The sequence below is a fragment of the Corvus moneduloides genome, chromosome 1 (assembly GCF_009650955.1).
Source record: "Corvus moneduloides isolate bCorMon1 chromosome 1, bCorMon1.pri, whole genome shotgun sequence".
NCBI classification, from domain to species: domain Eukaryota; kingdom Metazoa; phylum Chordata; class Aves; order Passeriformes; family Corvidae; genus Corvus; species Corvus moneduloides.
In genome coordinates, this window is record NC_045476.1 from 10,383,529 (window position 1) to 10,396,858 (window position 13,330).

General features: G+C 39.1%; 1 protein-coding gene across 4 annotated transcripts in view; it reads right to left on the minus strand.

The window, feature by feature from the left end:
• Positions 1 to 953: 953 nt before the first annotated feature.
• Positions 954 to 13,330, minus strand: part of LARP4B (La ribonucleoprotein 4B) — a 57,085-nt gene continuing 44,708 nt past the window's right edge. For all 4 annotated transcript variants that reach the window (XM_032099530.1, XM_032099536.1, XM_032099525.1 and 1 more), the window contains 4 exons: positions 10,144 to 10,308; positions 6,118 to 6,239; positions 5,377 to 5,488; positions 954 to 4,826 (listed from right to left, as the gene is read on the minus strand). In XM_032099530.1, the coding sequence (XP_031955421.1) occupies positions 4,545 to 4,826; positions 5,377 to 5,488; positions 6,118 to 6,239; positions 10,144 to 10,308 (681 nt within the window). In that variant the 3' untranslated portion in view covers positions 954 to 4,544. The remainder of the gene's footprint in view (positions 4,827 to 5,376; positions 5,489 to 6,117; positions 6,240 to 10,143; positions 10,309 to 13,330) is intronic.

A 13,330-nucleotide genomic window follows, 5' to 3' on the forward strand; every position in this document is an offset into this window, starting at 1 on the left:
ATCCCCAATTTCCATCAAAGCTGGGGTGGTCCTCCAGAGCCACACTAGAGTTATGGCTACATTGCTGACAAATTTCTGTGCACTTTTATATGTTAAGTAGTAGAAAACTTTGGACAAATGTCAGAACAGGATAGTGCATGCTCAAGTGAAAATTGGTTGCCTTCGACTTCTTGTAGCCCAGGTCATCACCAAAGCCCAATGGTTAAGTGAATTTTCCAGCCTGGAGATCTCACAGTGCACATGTAGGCTGGTATTCCTGTGTTGGCCTACTGTGCTGAGCAGACAGCAGTGGGGAAATAGGAGCAGTAACTGTTCTGTAAGCTCCTGAACAGGTTAGATTATCTGCCTACTTCCATGCTTACATCCATTGTTATATAGCTATGCAAGAGAAAAACCTTAATGAAACAAAAAAAAAGAGGGGTGGTGGGGTCGTGTTTGAACTATTTCCAAAATATTCTTTCATGTAGACAGAGGATATCCCAGAAGCTTCTCTTACCTAGATGCAAGACCAGAGTAACTTCTACAACCAGCTAAAGCCAAAAATAATCCCAGGACATCTCCACATTCAAGCACCATGCAACCAAAGCACCAACCCAAACGTTAAAATCCATATTTAAGACCAAGCCAATACCTTATCTAATTAATGGAGGAAACCAGTAATGAATAGAACCTCCAGTAAACAACATTATCAGCTTCTGTGTTTGCTTTAAAAAAGTTAACCAGTCATAGTTACCTAACAGAGAAAGACATGGCAGCTGTCAGAGACCTGTCACAGGGGTTCTTGCTGCTGATACAGAACCTTAGGTGATAGTTACAAGAGCTGTGTTGAACAGGAGAGCAAAGATTTTTTCTTTTCCCAAAATTAGAAATATACTATTTCCAAAAATGGGAGCAAAAGACAAAAGGTAATGAAAAGTACTGCTGAAGAAATGTTTAATTAAAAAAATCAGGAATTCAACAGTGCCTAAATCTTTATTTTTCATAACCTACATATTTTTTTTTTCAAATTAGACAGTTTTACATTTTATGACACAAAAGGAAACTTAAATTACTGATAGTTTACATGTAAGCTTGATTCCAGTCTTAATGGAAGAAGAACAAAAACAAAAACCCTCAAAAAGGCTCCCATATTACACTTCTATTTCATGAATTGGCAGCTGTTAGGTCTCCTTAGAAATCCTGGATTGTCTGCTGCTATTAGTGTAATAGGTTACAAAGCACAGAAACCCCTACCTGTAGCTGAAGGAGATACAGAGATAGGTGTGCACCATTACAGTCAGCTGTTGCTCCTGATACTCTGCACCACGCTCCAACAAGGACCTTCCCATGCCAACGGCTCAAGGCTTTGAAGGAAAACCCAGCAACATAAAAAATTTGCCACTGCTCACACATTTCTAAGTGACAGTGCCATGGTGGGGGACTGATCTGAAACCACATTCAGTTTTGAAAGCAACCTTCATTTTTTTTTTTAATTCCTGGAAGAATCTCAGACCCCATTTTTGACTTGTTTTCAAACTGAAAAGCATCACCACACAGTTCTAACTGGGTGAAATGCCAATTTTATTACTGTATTCCTGAACCTTTAGCTCAGCTACTGCTTTTGGGAGGTTTTCATTTTAAAAGCCACGTTTTTAATCCCTCTCTGTATCGTAGCAACAGTCTGCGTGCAACTTCACAACTCTACTCTGAAAACTCCATTTTGTCACTGAGTGGGGAGGAAAGAAATAAATCTCAAAGTAAAATACAGTAAGGAAAAGTTGTATTGAATATTACACAGCGATTTGGCGTGTCACTTTTTGTTTTAAAAAGCTATAAAACCACATCAGAAGAAGGTTTAAACTTTAAATGCAACAGACTGTTGCTGGGTAAGCAGTAATTACAGTGTATTGACCTATCACAAATGGCAGCAGAATACATTAGAACAGCACAACACATCCCGCTGGTCTCAACAGATCACCTCGGGTACCAGCTGAGCACCAGGACGAGCCGCTCACAGCCGCTGGAAGGGACCACTTGCCACTGTTTGCAGCTGGTATAGCCTTTCACTTGCAGCAGACAAACAAAATGAATCATACAGCTGGCCTAAACCATACACAAATCTAGCTACCGCTTTCACTGCCGCTGGGGAAAGGAGAAGGGGATAAAAAAATCCAATGACTGAAGTAGTTGAGCAGTTTTGGTGATGGTGTCGGGGTCCTATCTCCTCCCACAGCATTCACAAAGTGCGCTTTTTAAACAAGAAGAATCAACAGACTCCACATGCCCTATTTTGACCAATTCTGCAGCATACAACAGGCTGGATTTACAATGTCAACTAGTTACCAATTGATGCTTGTAACAGGAAATTTATCAGGAGTCAACTTCTATAGTTACTTTACAGTTCTATGAACCATGCACTGATACTCTTGAAAGCAGACAAGTAAGCTTCAGTGTATATTTTTGCAGCAGTCAAGTTTTTCCCCAATTAGACTTGATTTTTATTAATGACTTAAAAATTACAGTTTGACTGCTGAAATTCATTATTTACATTGCATAACACTTTTGAATTGGTTAAATTGTTTGGTTTTAAAGGGACTTTAGGAAAACATTTGAGGGCTTTCAAATAAGACTTTCATTCCATTTCCCTTTTGCAGTGAAGAGGCAGAGTCAGTTCAACACACCAGAATAAAATAAGAAAAAGAAAAAAACAACAAATTAAAGTAATATTCAAACCACAACATTTAGTTTATCTACATCCAGCTCAACAGCAACATTTATAATATCAATAATTTTTATCAGATTTTTTTCTTTAGGGTACCTTTTTATATGTTCTGATTATTTACAACTGTACAAGCAAAGCACACACTTCCAAGTGCACATATTTAATACAGTATTGACTATTTGCATTTACAGGTTTTTCAACAATCTGAAAAAGATCAACTGTTTAAGATCTTTAAGGTATATTACAAAAACTGCTGCTAGTTCCTGTACTACAGTATGTTTACCCAGTAAGACCAGTGACAATAGATACATACTGTAACTGAGTAATTCTGTATTCCATTCATGCTAACCCTCTATGGGGTCAGACCTCATTAACTCTAAGCTGTCTTGTACAAAAGTTAAGGCAAAGTCATTTTCAAGTTTAAATAAAATTCAAGTCTTTAAATATTGGATGGAAATAATTCTTTAAAAAAATCAGTTGTTTAAATAAACATTTTTGTGGAATAAACTGTACTGTCATAGTCAGCAGGAATGAGATTTGTCTGAACTTCCTGCAGTTTAAACACTTAAAGAAAAGCTTTAGGCATTTTAAAACAAAAATAATTTATATTCAACTTTATTAGAAACTTGCTAATTTAGTGCATCCTTGTCCTTCAGAAAGCGCATCACTTCTAAAGTAAATAAGTGTGAGAAACCTCATCCCAGAGGTAAATATCAGGGATCTCTTCCTCCACCACACAAAACAAACACCATTATCTCACGGCTTGAAAAATTTAAATCCGTATGCCAATGCTTGTAGTTACAGGAAGATGTCAACACAAGGCTGACTAAGATATGAACTCTTTCAAAGAGCACTTGGGGCAGAGATTTAAAAAAAAGTCTACACAGAGCACAGGGGTAACCAGAATATACAGCGCTGACTCAGTTAACTCCCTTACAAGCACAGGGAAGCTAAGGTTATCACAAGAAGGCTACTCTGCTTTCTCCTGATAACATCCACTAACAGGCTTCACCACCATAGAAGCTCACAGACTTGATTCTTTCTATTCACAATGTGCTTTGTATTTGCAAATTATAACATCAGTTTTATTCTGGAGTGAGAAGATGGTTACTTGCTTGCAGTAAGTCAAAAAAGGAAATATTTCAGAAAGACGGTTATGGTGCCCTGTAGAATTCTTTTTGTGTGTGCAAAACATCAAAAAAAGGTTAAGTTTTTAAAAATGCTAGAAACAGCTACTCATTTAACCTAAAAGTGCAAGTTCATTTGCTGACACTTAGTACAGCAGCCCGATAAAAAAAAAAATCTTCAAGGTCACGTACTAATTTGTAAAATATATCTACTTCCTTGCACTCTACACACTAGCTGCCGTTATCAGTCTTTTGGACACTTTAGATATGTACTTGCAGACCAGTTTATTAAAAATATTGCAGCAGCACGTTTCTGCTCAACAGTTTAGAAAAAACTCACTATACAGAGCTTGCACTCACACAGCCACAGAGAGGCTTAATAAAAAGTTGATTTTTTTTTTAAGACAAATATTTTACACCTTGGAGAAAAAAAAAAAAAAAAAAAAAAAAAAAAAAATCACACTAAGCTTCACCTCCAATTAAGCACCAATCTAAATGTAAGGTTTAGAACAACTATCCAGAAATACCCAGAAAAATAGAATGTTTGTTCAAGAGGGGAAAAAGTATTTCACAGAAAAATAACTTGCAGGCATTGTTACATGCCTTGTATCACTGCAAGCTCCTAACCAGCAACTCATTCTCAGGTATCTTAGTGGGAACATGGGTTTAATTTGTGGGAAGCAGACCTCTTCTCAAATCCCTCCCAGGTGTTATTTTCACTGAGGAGATTTAGGAGGGGTACTCTGTTCTTTATTTAAGCGTTTGCCAGTGGCTGGAGGGGACGATCTGCGTCCTGACTGTCTCCTCTGGTCTTTGGGTTGTCCAGGATGTGACTTTGCAGGAGGAGGTTCTCTATTTTTCTCTATTGTTTCTGTGGGCTTTCTTTCTTCTTTCCCACATGCTACAGTGTTTGGCTTCTGTTCTTTCTGGGGTTGCAATGTAGGAGGATCCTTAGTTGTTCTCTGGCAAATTTCCGCATAACTAGGTTTTCGCAGTTCCTGGAAAATCGGAAGCAAACACGACAGAGTTAAACAAAGCGTCCTGAGGAAAAAAAAAAAACCCTTTTTTGTTCATAAAAGTAATAAGTCCTTGTCCCAAAAGACTGCTGCACTAAAATATGCAGATGAGGGCTTGAGTATGAAGTTTACAGGAACTGTATAGACAATAAAGCTGAAGAAAAAGTAAAATGTAAAACAGTATGCCAGAAAAATGGGGTAATGGCATAGGGCAAAATACTCCCCTTTCAAACTCAAAACCAGCTGAAACACGATGAATACTCTGGTTTCAATATCAGCATATGTATTAATACTTCTACCTCAAGGATACTACCAAGAAGAGAATTCAGATAAGGAGATATCTTTTGTACTGTTAATTGCATAATTTTATCACATGCAAGTAATCATGAAGCCACCAACTAGTAAATTTAAAGCTGCTGGACAAATTCTAGGATGCTGGGCTCACATGATTAAGCAACACTGGATAGCAATAAATATTCTGTTAAATGCAAACTGGATCATCAAGAAAAAGTGAAGTAATGAAGTCACTTACTATGGCAGCCCCATTGACTTGTACCGATTTACATGCAGTACTCAGTGTGGAAGAAGAAAGTCTTTCTGTACTCTGTGTCTCTCTCTGCTGTTTATCCACGACTTTGGAGTCCCTGTAAGCATCCAGCAGGAAGCAAGGCTCATGAGAAATGAAACTTCAGGATAGATGAATGGTTTAATAATGGGTCTAAAAAGTTTGAGTATGACTATAAATAGTTACAGCTGTAATTTGCCTAGCACATTATGATTAGCATTGCATTCAAAAATGCTATTGAAAATAGAAAAAATATATTCCTGTGCAATGTGATACTACCCATAATTTGTCATGTTTTGATAGCATTTAGTTACTCAGTTATTTGATTTGCAGGTTCCAAATAAAGTGTCACCAAAAAACTTTCTTTACGGTATGGACATCAGTACTGCCCACAGAGCCCCGCCATGCGTTTACTCTCTCTGTTTCAAAATTGTCTAAATACAAGACAGTAAGGTATTCATTAAACTTCTCTCACAGAAACTAAACCATGACACTAAATTTTCTTCTGCTAAATGGCTATTATGATTGAATCACTAATATGATATTGTTCGGAAATTAAGCTTTATTGCCTTTACTACAAGTACAACAAAATATTACTTCTTTCATTGATTAAGATTTTAATAGCTATTTACATTGTTCTGCCTCATGAAAGAAAATGCAAATGTGACTCAGAGCAGAATTATTATACCCATGTAATTAAGTGCTTACTCAGTAGGCTGGGGTGGCGAAGGAGACCTTTCAAAGGTCCTGGGCAATGTAGAAGAAACTGGTAGCGGCTCTCGAGGAATTCCTGATGGAATAGTGTTTGTACTTGCATCCACATTAATGTTCTGAAGGGGGAAAAAAGGCACAGAAGGACAATCAAAATATCCAATTAATACAGTTTGCCTGAAAATCAGCACAACCAGAAAACAGTTCATAGTTTGATTTTATATGGTAAATTGACTATAGGAAGGTACAGAAGGAGCCTATACATATATTGTAATGAATATGTTATTTTTTTCCTTTCTATTTATTTAGGAACACAGACAAATAACACTCTGTGGTTATTTCCAAAGAAGTTGTAAGCTTAGGTCCCTTTGGGATATATCTGGATGACAAAAATCACTTAGAATCCTTATGGTTGGAAAAGACCTTTGATCAATCATCACCCTGTCAACTAGACCATGGCACTAAGGGCCACATCCAGTCATTTCTTCAACACTTCCTGGGCTGCTGACTCCATCACCTCTCTGGGCAGCCTGTTCCAATGCTTAACTTCCCTACCTAAACCTCCCCTGGCACAGCTTGAGGCTCTTTCCTCATCCTGTTGCTGGCTGCCTGGGAGAAGAGACCAACTCCCACTTGGCTACAGCCTCTGTTCAGGCAGTTGTAGAGAGTGACAGGGTCTCCCCTGAGCCTCCTTTTCTCCAGGCTAAACACCCCCAGCTCCCTCAGCTGTTTCTCAGAACTTGTGCTCCAAACCCTTCACCAGCTTTGTTGCCCTTCTCTCTGGACATGCTCCAGCTGCTCAGCGTCTGGTAGTGAGTGGTCCAGAACTGGCCACAGGATTCCAGATGCAGCCTCACCAGTGTCGAGCACAGAGGGACAATCACTTCCCTGGTCCTGCTGGCCACACCATTTCTGATACAGGCCAGGATGCCACTGGCCTTCCTGGCCAACTGGGCACACCTGGCTCACGCTCAGTTGCTGTTGACCAGCACCTACAGGTTCTTTCCTGCAGGGCCTCTTTCCAGCCACTCCTCCCCCAGCCTGTGGTGCTGCTGGGGGTTGTTGTGATCTAAGTGCAGGACCTGGCACTTGGCCTTGTTAAACCTCACACAGTCAGCCTTGGCCCATCCATCCAGCCTGTTCAGACCCCTCTGCAGACCCTTCCCTTCCTGTCTTCCAGCACATCAACACTCCTGCCCAACTCAGTGTTGTCTGTGAACTTACTGAGGGTGCCCTCGATCCCCTCATGCAGATCACCAGTAAAGTTATTAAACCAGACTGGCCCCAATACCGAGCCCTGGGGAATACCACTAATGACTGGAACTAGTGACTTCTTTCAACCTGGAAATTTTGCACCTGCTGCTGACAAAGTAGGCTTTGCACCTGTTCACATAACCACAGGCAGCCTATGAAAACAAAGGTCTCCTAGTGCTGTGAACTACAAACTATCTTCTTCAAAGTTCTAATTCTGCATCATCCCAATATAATGATTTGCTACCAAGCCAAAGAGGCTTTTTCCATAGTCCTCAAAAGATTCTGGTAGTGCCAAGAGATACTGTGCTTCGAGATAAAGGCCAAAGAGGTTCAAGATGTATGCATTAATTTAAATTGTCACAAAATAGCAAAAGAGAAAGACAACTTTGTATCCTGAAAAACATGTATCTTACATTTATAACCATTTTGTTTGTTTTGAAGGGTGCTATGTTCTTTGTATTGCTTCTGACCTGTCTCATCCTAAAAACTAAAACCCAAAGAGATTCTGGTATGCAGAAGGGACAACAATGGGAGAACACAAGCTCAGAAGGAACAAGATATCCCTTCTTTTCCCCTAGCCCAGCCAACATTCAAAAGGGCATAAACCATAAGACTCCTATGGTCACTGTTATAAAGGAAAATTGTATTTGATTATACTGTTTTAAAATCAGGCATAGATTACTGCAGTAGATCTAAGCCTAGTTTGATTCAAAGTAGAAGACTGCAAAAGGTGGATGTTTAGGAATAACAGAACAGCTTTTACAGTCTTACTTGCTGTAAGATGTGTGCAAAAGGCTTGAAATTGCAAGCTGCTGAGCATTCTGGCCCAAGTGCATCAGAACTTGCAGGTACATGGTTAAGTGTGAATAGCTTCACGTCAAGCAGACATGCAAGAGCTTTTCCTTGCCAAAACACTCAGCCCTTGATCTCACAGCGCTACACTTCCTAGTTACAAAATGTGGGATGATTACTACCTGTCATTCCCCAGAGCTACATCTAGAAGAGCATCACTAAGCAAAGAGCATAAAGATATGATGCTTGGATAACAACTGCTGGAAATTATAGACCCTTAGTCCCCTCAGCTTCCGTACACAGGACTTGCCCACCTATAAAACAAGGGAAGCACTGTGTAACTCTACTTCAGTGCTTTGTAACACTGCATCAGGTGACATGAAAAAACACTGAGATCAAGGTGAAAAGCAGCCTGTATACATTGGCAAGACTCTGATGCTAGCTCAAACACCTTTGTAGCAATACACAATCACTCTTTGGAGCCAGTTGCTGTTATCTTACTCTTTATTTAAATGCCAACAAGGAAAGGTAGCATAATCCCTTTCTTCCACACAATGGTACAGAGTAACTCCCGTACACTGGAAAATGAAACTGGTAAATTGAAGGATGCTTTTTAATGTGACAGTGCACTGCAGTATCTTAAAGCCTCAGTGCCTGACTGATATGAAGACTGCCTCTACATGAGAGAAGTCTAAATTCTTTACAATAAGTACAGTGCAAACCAAGTACTAGATCTGTGATGGGGGAACAAGGGGTTTTCAGCTGCAGCACTAAGAGCAAGTGCTGGAATCATATTTAAAACCTGAAATACAATAGTAAAAAAACACTTCCTAAGTAACAGAGGTACAATACTTCAAAATTAATAGAACTTGGCCAAGAACAGCCTACAATCTGTAGTACTGGCACACAGTAAGTTAAACACTGCTCTTACCATGGCTCTGACCTGCACATTCGCCCTAAATGCAATCCTGGGACATAGTTGCCCCTCCTACCACTTGCAGGAGACAGAGTAGATGGCTTGTCTGTACAGTCACTGCCTCGGGTGCAGGCTGCCCTGCTGCCTCCCCTTTTCTTTACCAAAAAATACCCTCTACCCACCCCTGACACATGGGCGCCAAAGAAAACACTCTAGACCCAGCAAGAGAAGACATGAGAGATTGTGGTGGTTCACCACATTGCTTTGCACTGCTAATCCAGGGCCTAAATTCTTCAGTCGTGGTACAGCTGGAAAAACACAAGTTAAATTAGAGTTATCAAGAAAAGCCAATACAGACTTTCATAGCCCAGAGTATTCCACAGTGCAGAGGGTTACGTGAGTCTTGCCGGAGAAGAACACACTGTCACTCACAGATGGCATGGCAGAGACAGTTCTAAGAATGAAATCTATGAAAAGCTACTGAACATTAATTTTCAACTGCATTTCTACTACATCTATATAGCAGTGGTTGCCAAGTTATTCTGATGTATTTTCATCTTTCTGAGCAATCTGACAAGACAACACTGGGATCCAGCTGGTTTTGGTAGCAGTTTTTGTTCCAGCTATGATGCCTACTGAGATTACGTAGGCAGCTTCTTTATTTTGGTGCTTAGAAGTTTGTCACTTTAAAGTGTTTTATATACAACTCAGAAGTCTTACTTTCAAACAGGAGGGAAAATGTATCACATACCTTTCACCTGAGTCTATCAAAAAGCCTGAGGCAGTTATGAACAGCAAAGAGCATATTTTCTAATCTCTGCTATTAACATCTACTTATTATACTGGTGCCCGTATTCCACACCATTTCAAAGAGAATACCCAACAAATTCTGAGCTATAAGTGAAGAAGGCAGCAGCACATCATTTGACAGCTGTTTTTAAAGAACATTTCTTACAACCATGTAAACCCACAAGTTATTTCCGTATATAAGCCACCAAATCTGAAAACAAGAGGTATGCAAGTCTTTGTTTACCCAACAAAAATGAACATCCACTACTCACTCTTTCTTTTGACGTTCCTATTACCACACTGGACAGTCTGTTTTCAAATAGGTCTTCAGTCTTTAAATTGCCAGCAGCCCCGGGTAATGGAGGAAAGCTAGATAAACCCAATTCAAAACTGGGAGATGGAGGTTTTGGGGGTGGTGGAGACTGTGTTTGGCCTCTCTGGAATAGAAATAACATGTAGGGGTTACTGCACTAGATGACAGAAAAGATATGCAACTCTGAACTGTATTTTGTACTTGACTTATATCAGCAAAGCCCTAGAGAAGGATTCCCCATCTCATCTCCCAGAAAAACCACACAGTTCCGGGGAATACATGCTTTCATTTTCCAATGTTGCCCTTAAAATATTTAATTATTATTTAAATGCCATGGCATATGCATCAGCTTTAGTGATACCAGCATAGTAAGAAGTTTCCTCACTGACTCTTCCTTGAGGACAGACACACTGACATAGAAAGGAAAACAGACTGATTTAGGTGTCATGATATAGGGAAAATATAATGCCCATTTATGTACAGTTAGTAATATCCTAAATAAAAAGACAGGAGTCAACAAGAATCTTATTTTCAGATATATGAAGAAACGGCACGACAGCATGCCTTGTATGTGGTACAGACAACAATAATTTATATCTAATTAGTATTAATCGATATTGTCAGTTTGTAAAAATGCAAAAGTAAGTGCCAAACCTATTTTTGAAACAGAGACTGTTAAACTAAATCTAAGAAGAAAAACAATGTCTCAAGCAAAAAAACCAACATCAGTGTGCTAAATGCAACTATTTTGCACTAGAGACAGCAGTTCAGGAGTTAAAAGTACCACAATTAGAGATCACTTGTGAGGACTGCTGGTAAGGATTTGTAAATCTATATTATATTTACACAGGAAAAAATAAATCTCCTTTTGTAATATGCTGTAACTGAAGTTACCAATTAACTTCATCTACAGCATGTAAAGAAGTAACTGTTTCTTGAATGTGCTGAGGCCTGTGCTAAGATAATCTCTGCTACAAAATACCAAATGCAAGCAATCTTTGAAACAGTTCCTATTTTGAAAAGGAAAATATGAGGATATAGTCAAGATGGTGTGAATGTAAGAACAATGCTTCTGAACAAAAAGAACAACAGACACAAGACTACCTTCAAGGTCTTTTCACAAACTACATGAAATGTCAAAACAATTGTGTGGCAACAGGGAAGTAGGGAAAGAACAAATAAATACAGAGGCAAGAACAACTGCAACCCCCAGGACTGCTACTGACCCAGCACTACCCCCAGGAAGAGTGCTACAGCAATGGTGACTGCAAATCTCCAAAACTGAAGTCAGATGACCTGCCAAAGGTCAGGGAGACTGACTACACTTATCCAGCTCAAATTGCAAGAGGAACAACTCGAATTTTTAAAAGTCATTCTTCAAATCACAGCACTCGCTCTTCTTAAAGAAGACTGAAGTTCTGCAATAGCAAATGCTTCCATGTTACAAACATTTTAAGTTACACAGTTGAGTCCTAAAACCCTCAACATATTAAGAGTGGTATTAACATCTTAAATGAGTAGGACGAGTGGGGACTTCAATGGATTTTAAGCTAACTGCATAAAATTTCTCAAGTTAACTTCCTGTAAGTTGAGTAACCGGCTTTTGTATACAGCCTCAGCAACAGTCTGATCAAAAAATTTCATGCTCTTTTTCATGCAAACATGCATACACTCTAATTTTTCCTTTAAAAAGAAAAATCTTCTAAAGAAGTCATTACTCCATTCAAATACAACTGGTTTTAGTGATGTCCTGTGTACACTATCTAATTGCTACAGCATTACACAAGAAATAGGATACTGGATTCAATTATTTCCACAATCTGAGGGGGTAAAATTTCAATCTTTTGCTTCCAAGTACACTTCCTTGCAGTGCATGCAGCCATGGGTGTGCAGCAGCTTTCACCTCTGCTCAAGGTGCAGCACTGGACACTACAAACTAAAGATGCTTGGTGCAGAAGAGACTGGAAGGAAGCTGGTTGTACAGGCTGCAATTACAGCCTGGCGCTGACAGACGGGAACCGTGGGTCTCCAAAGAAGTCACATCTACAAGTTTTTACATTCGAAGTTCAAATAATCTTTGCAGTCAGCTCCGTCAGAAGTGCTGCTCTATTCAGTAAGAGCGTCCAAGGTAATCCTTTCACTCCAGTCACTCACATGCCTAACCTGTACCATTTCCTTGTTCTTTTAAATACAGAAGAAAGTTAATAGGAAAACTTCACTCTAAAAATTCAAGCAGCTTTGAAAGGGCAAAAGGAAGAAGTACTGGGAATCCTACATGTAATCTGGTCTCACTGCCACTGGGAAGTTTGATGAGAACTGAAAGGAAGGAATCACCTGCTAAACTTTCCTGCTCCTTTATCTAAGTTCACTAAGGCTACTCAACAGCAGGAGCCACAAACACACAAATGCAATGATTCCAGACCTTTAGGAAAGTGTTATGGCTCATGCAGCAGTATTACTTCACAATTGTAACATGAATTAGGAAATAACCTGGTTCAACTTCACATATATACCATCTGTGGCAAAAACAAATTGCAACGAAATGACCAGTTTTATCATATCAAACCTTAAATCCTACAAAAACATGTTTTTTTCTCTTCTACATCTAGTGCTACATCAAAGTATCAAGGCTACTTTGGTATTAACCTTGAATTCCAGTTTACCAAAACCACAGTATTTCAATAGTGTTAGCATACCCTTACCAAGTGGCACTTGGCATTTAAGAAAATGAACTTCATAACCACTTAAGAAAATGACCACTTCATAATGCACAGCAGAAACATTAGTTATGACACAAGGTTCTATAAAATGTTCTTCAATGTCACCATTATTGATAATGAAGTATCAAGTGTTTTGAACTTTAGTTTAGCTATTCCTGAATGTGAACACTGGCATGTTGAAAAAAACTGAGATGGGAATCTTCTGCCACTCTAAGAGTAATTTTAACTTTTCCCTGACTTCTGCATTAATGGAAAATCATCTCTGATACCCGAATGCAGTGAACTCATGTGACTAATGAGCTGTTATTATCTTTAATCAACTGTGATGTACAACTGCTTGTGCAGTAACTTATGTCACCTGTTACTCCATGATAATATCCATACTAATGCCTTGCTACCCTACTTTTATTAGGGACAAATAAGATC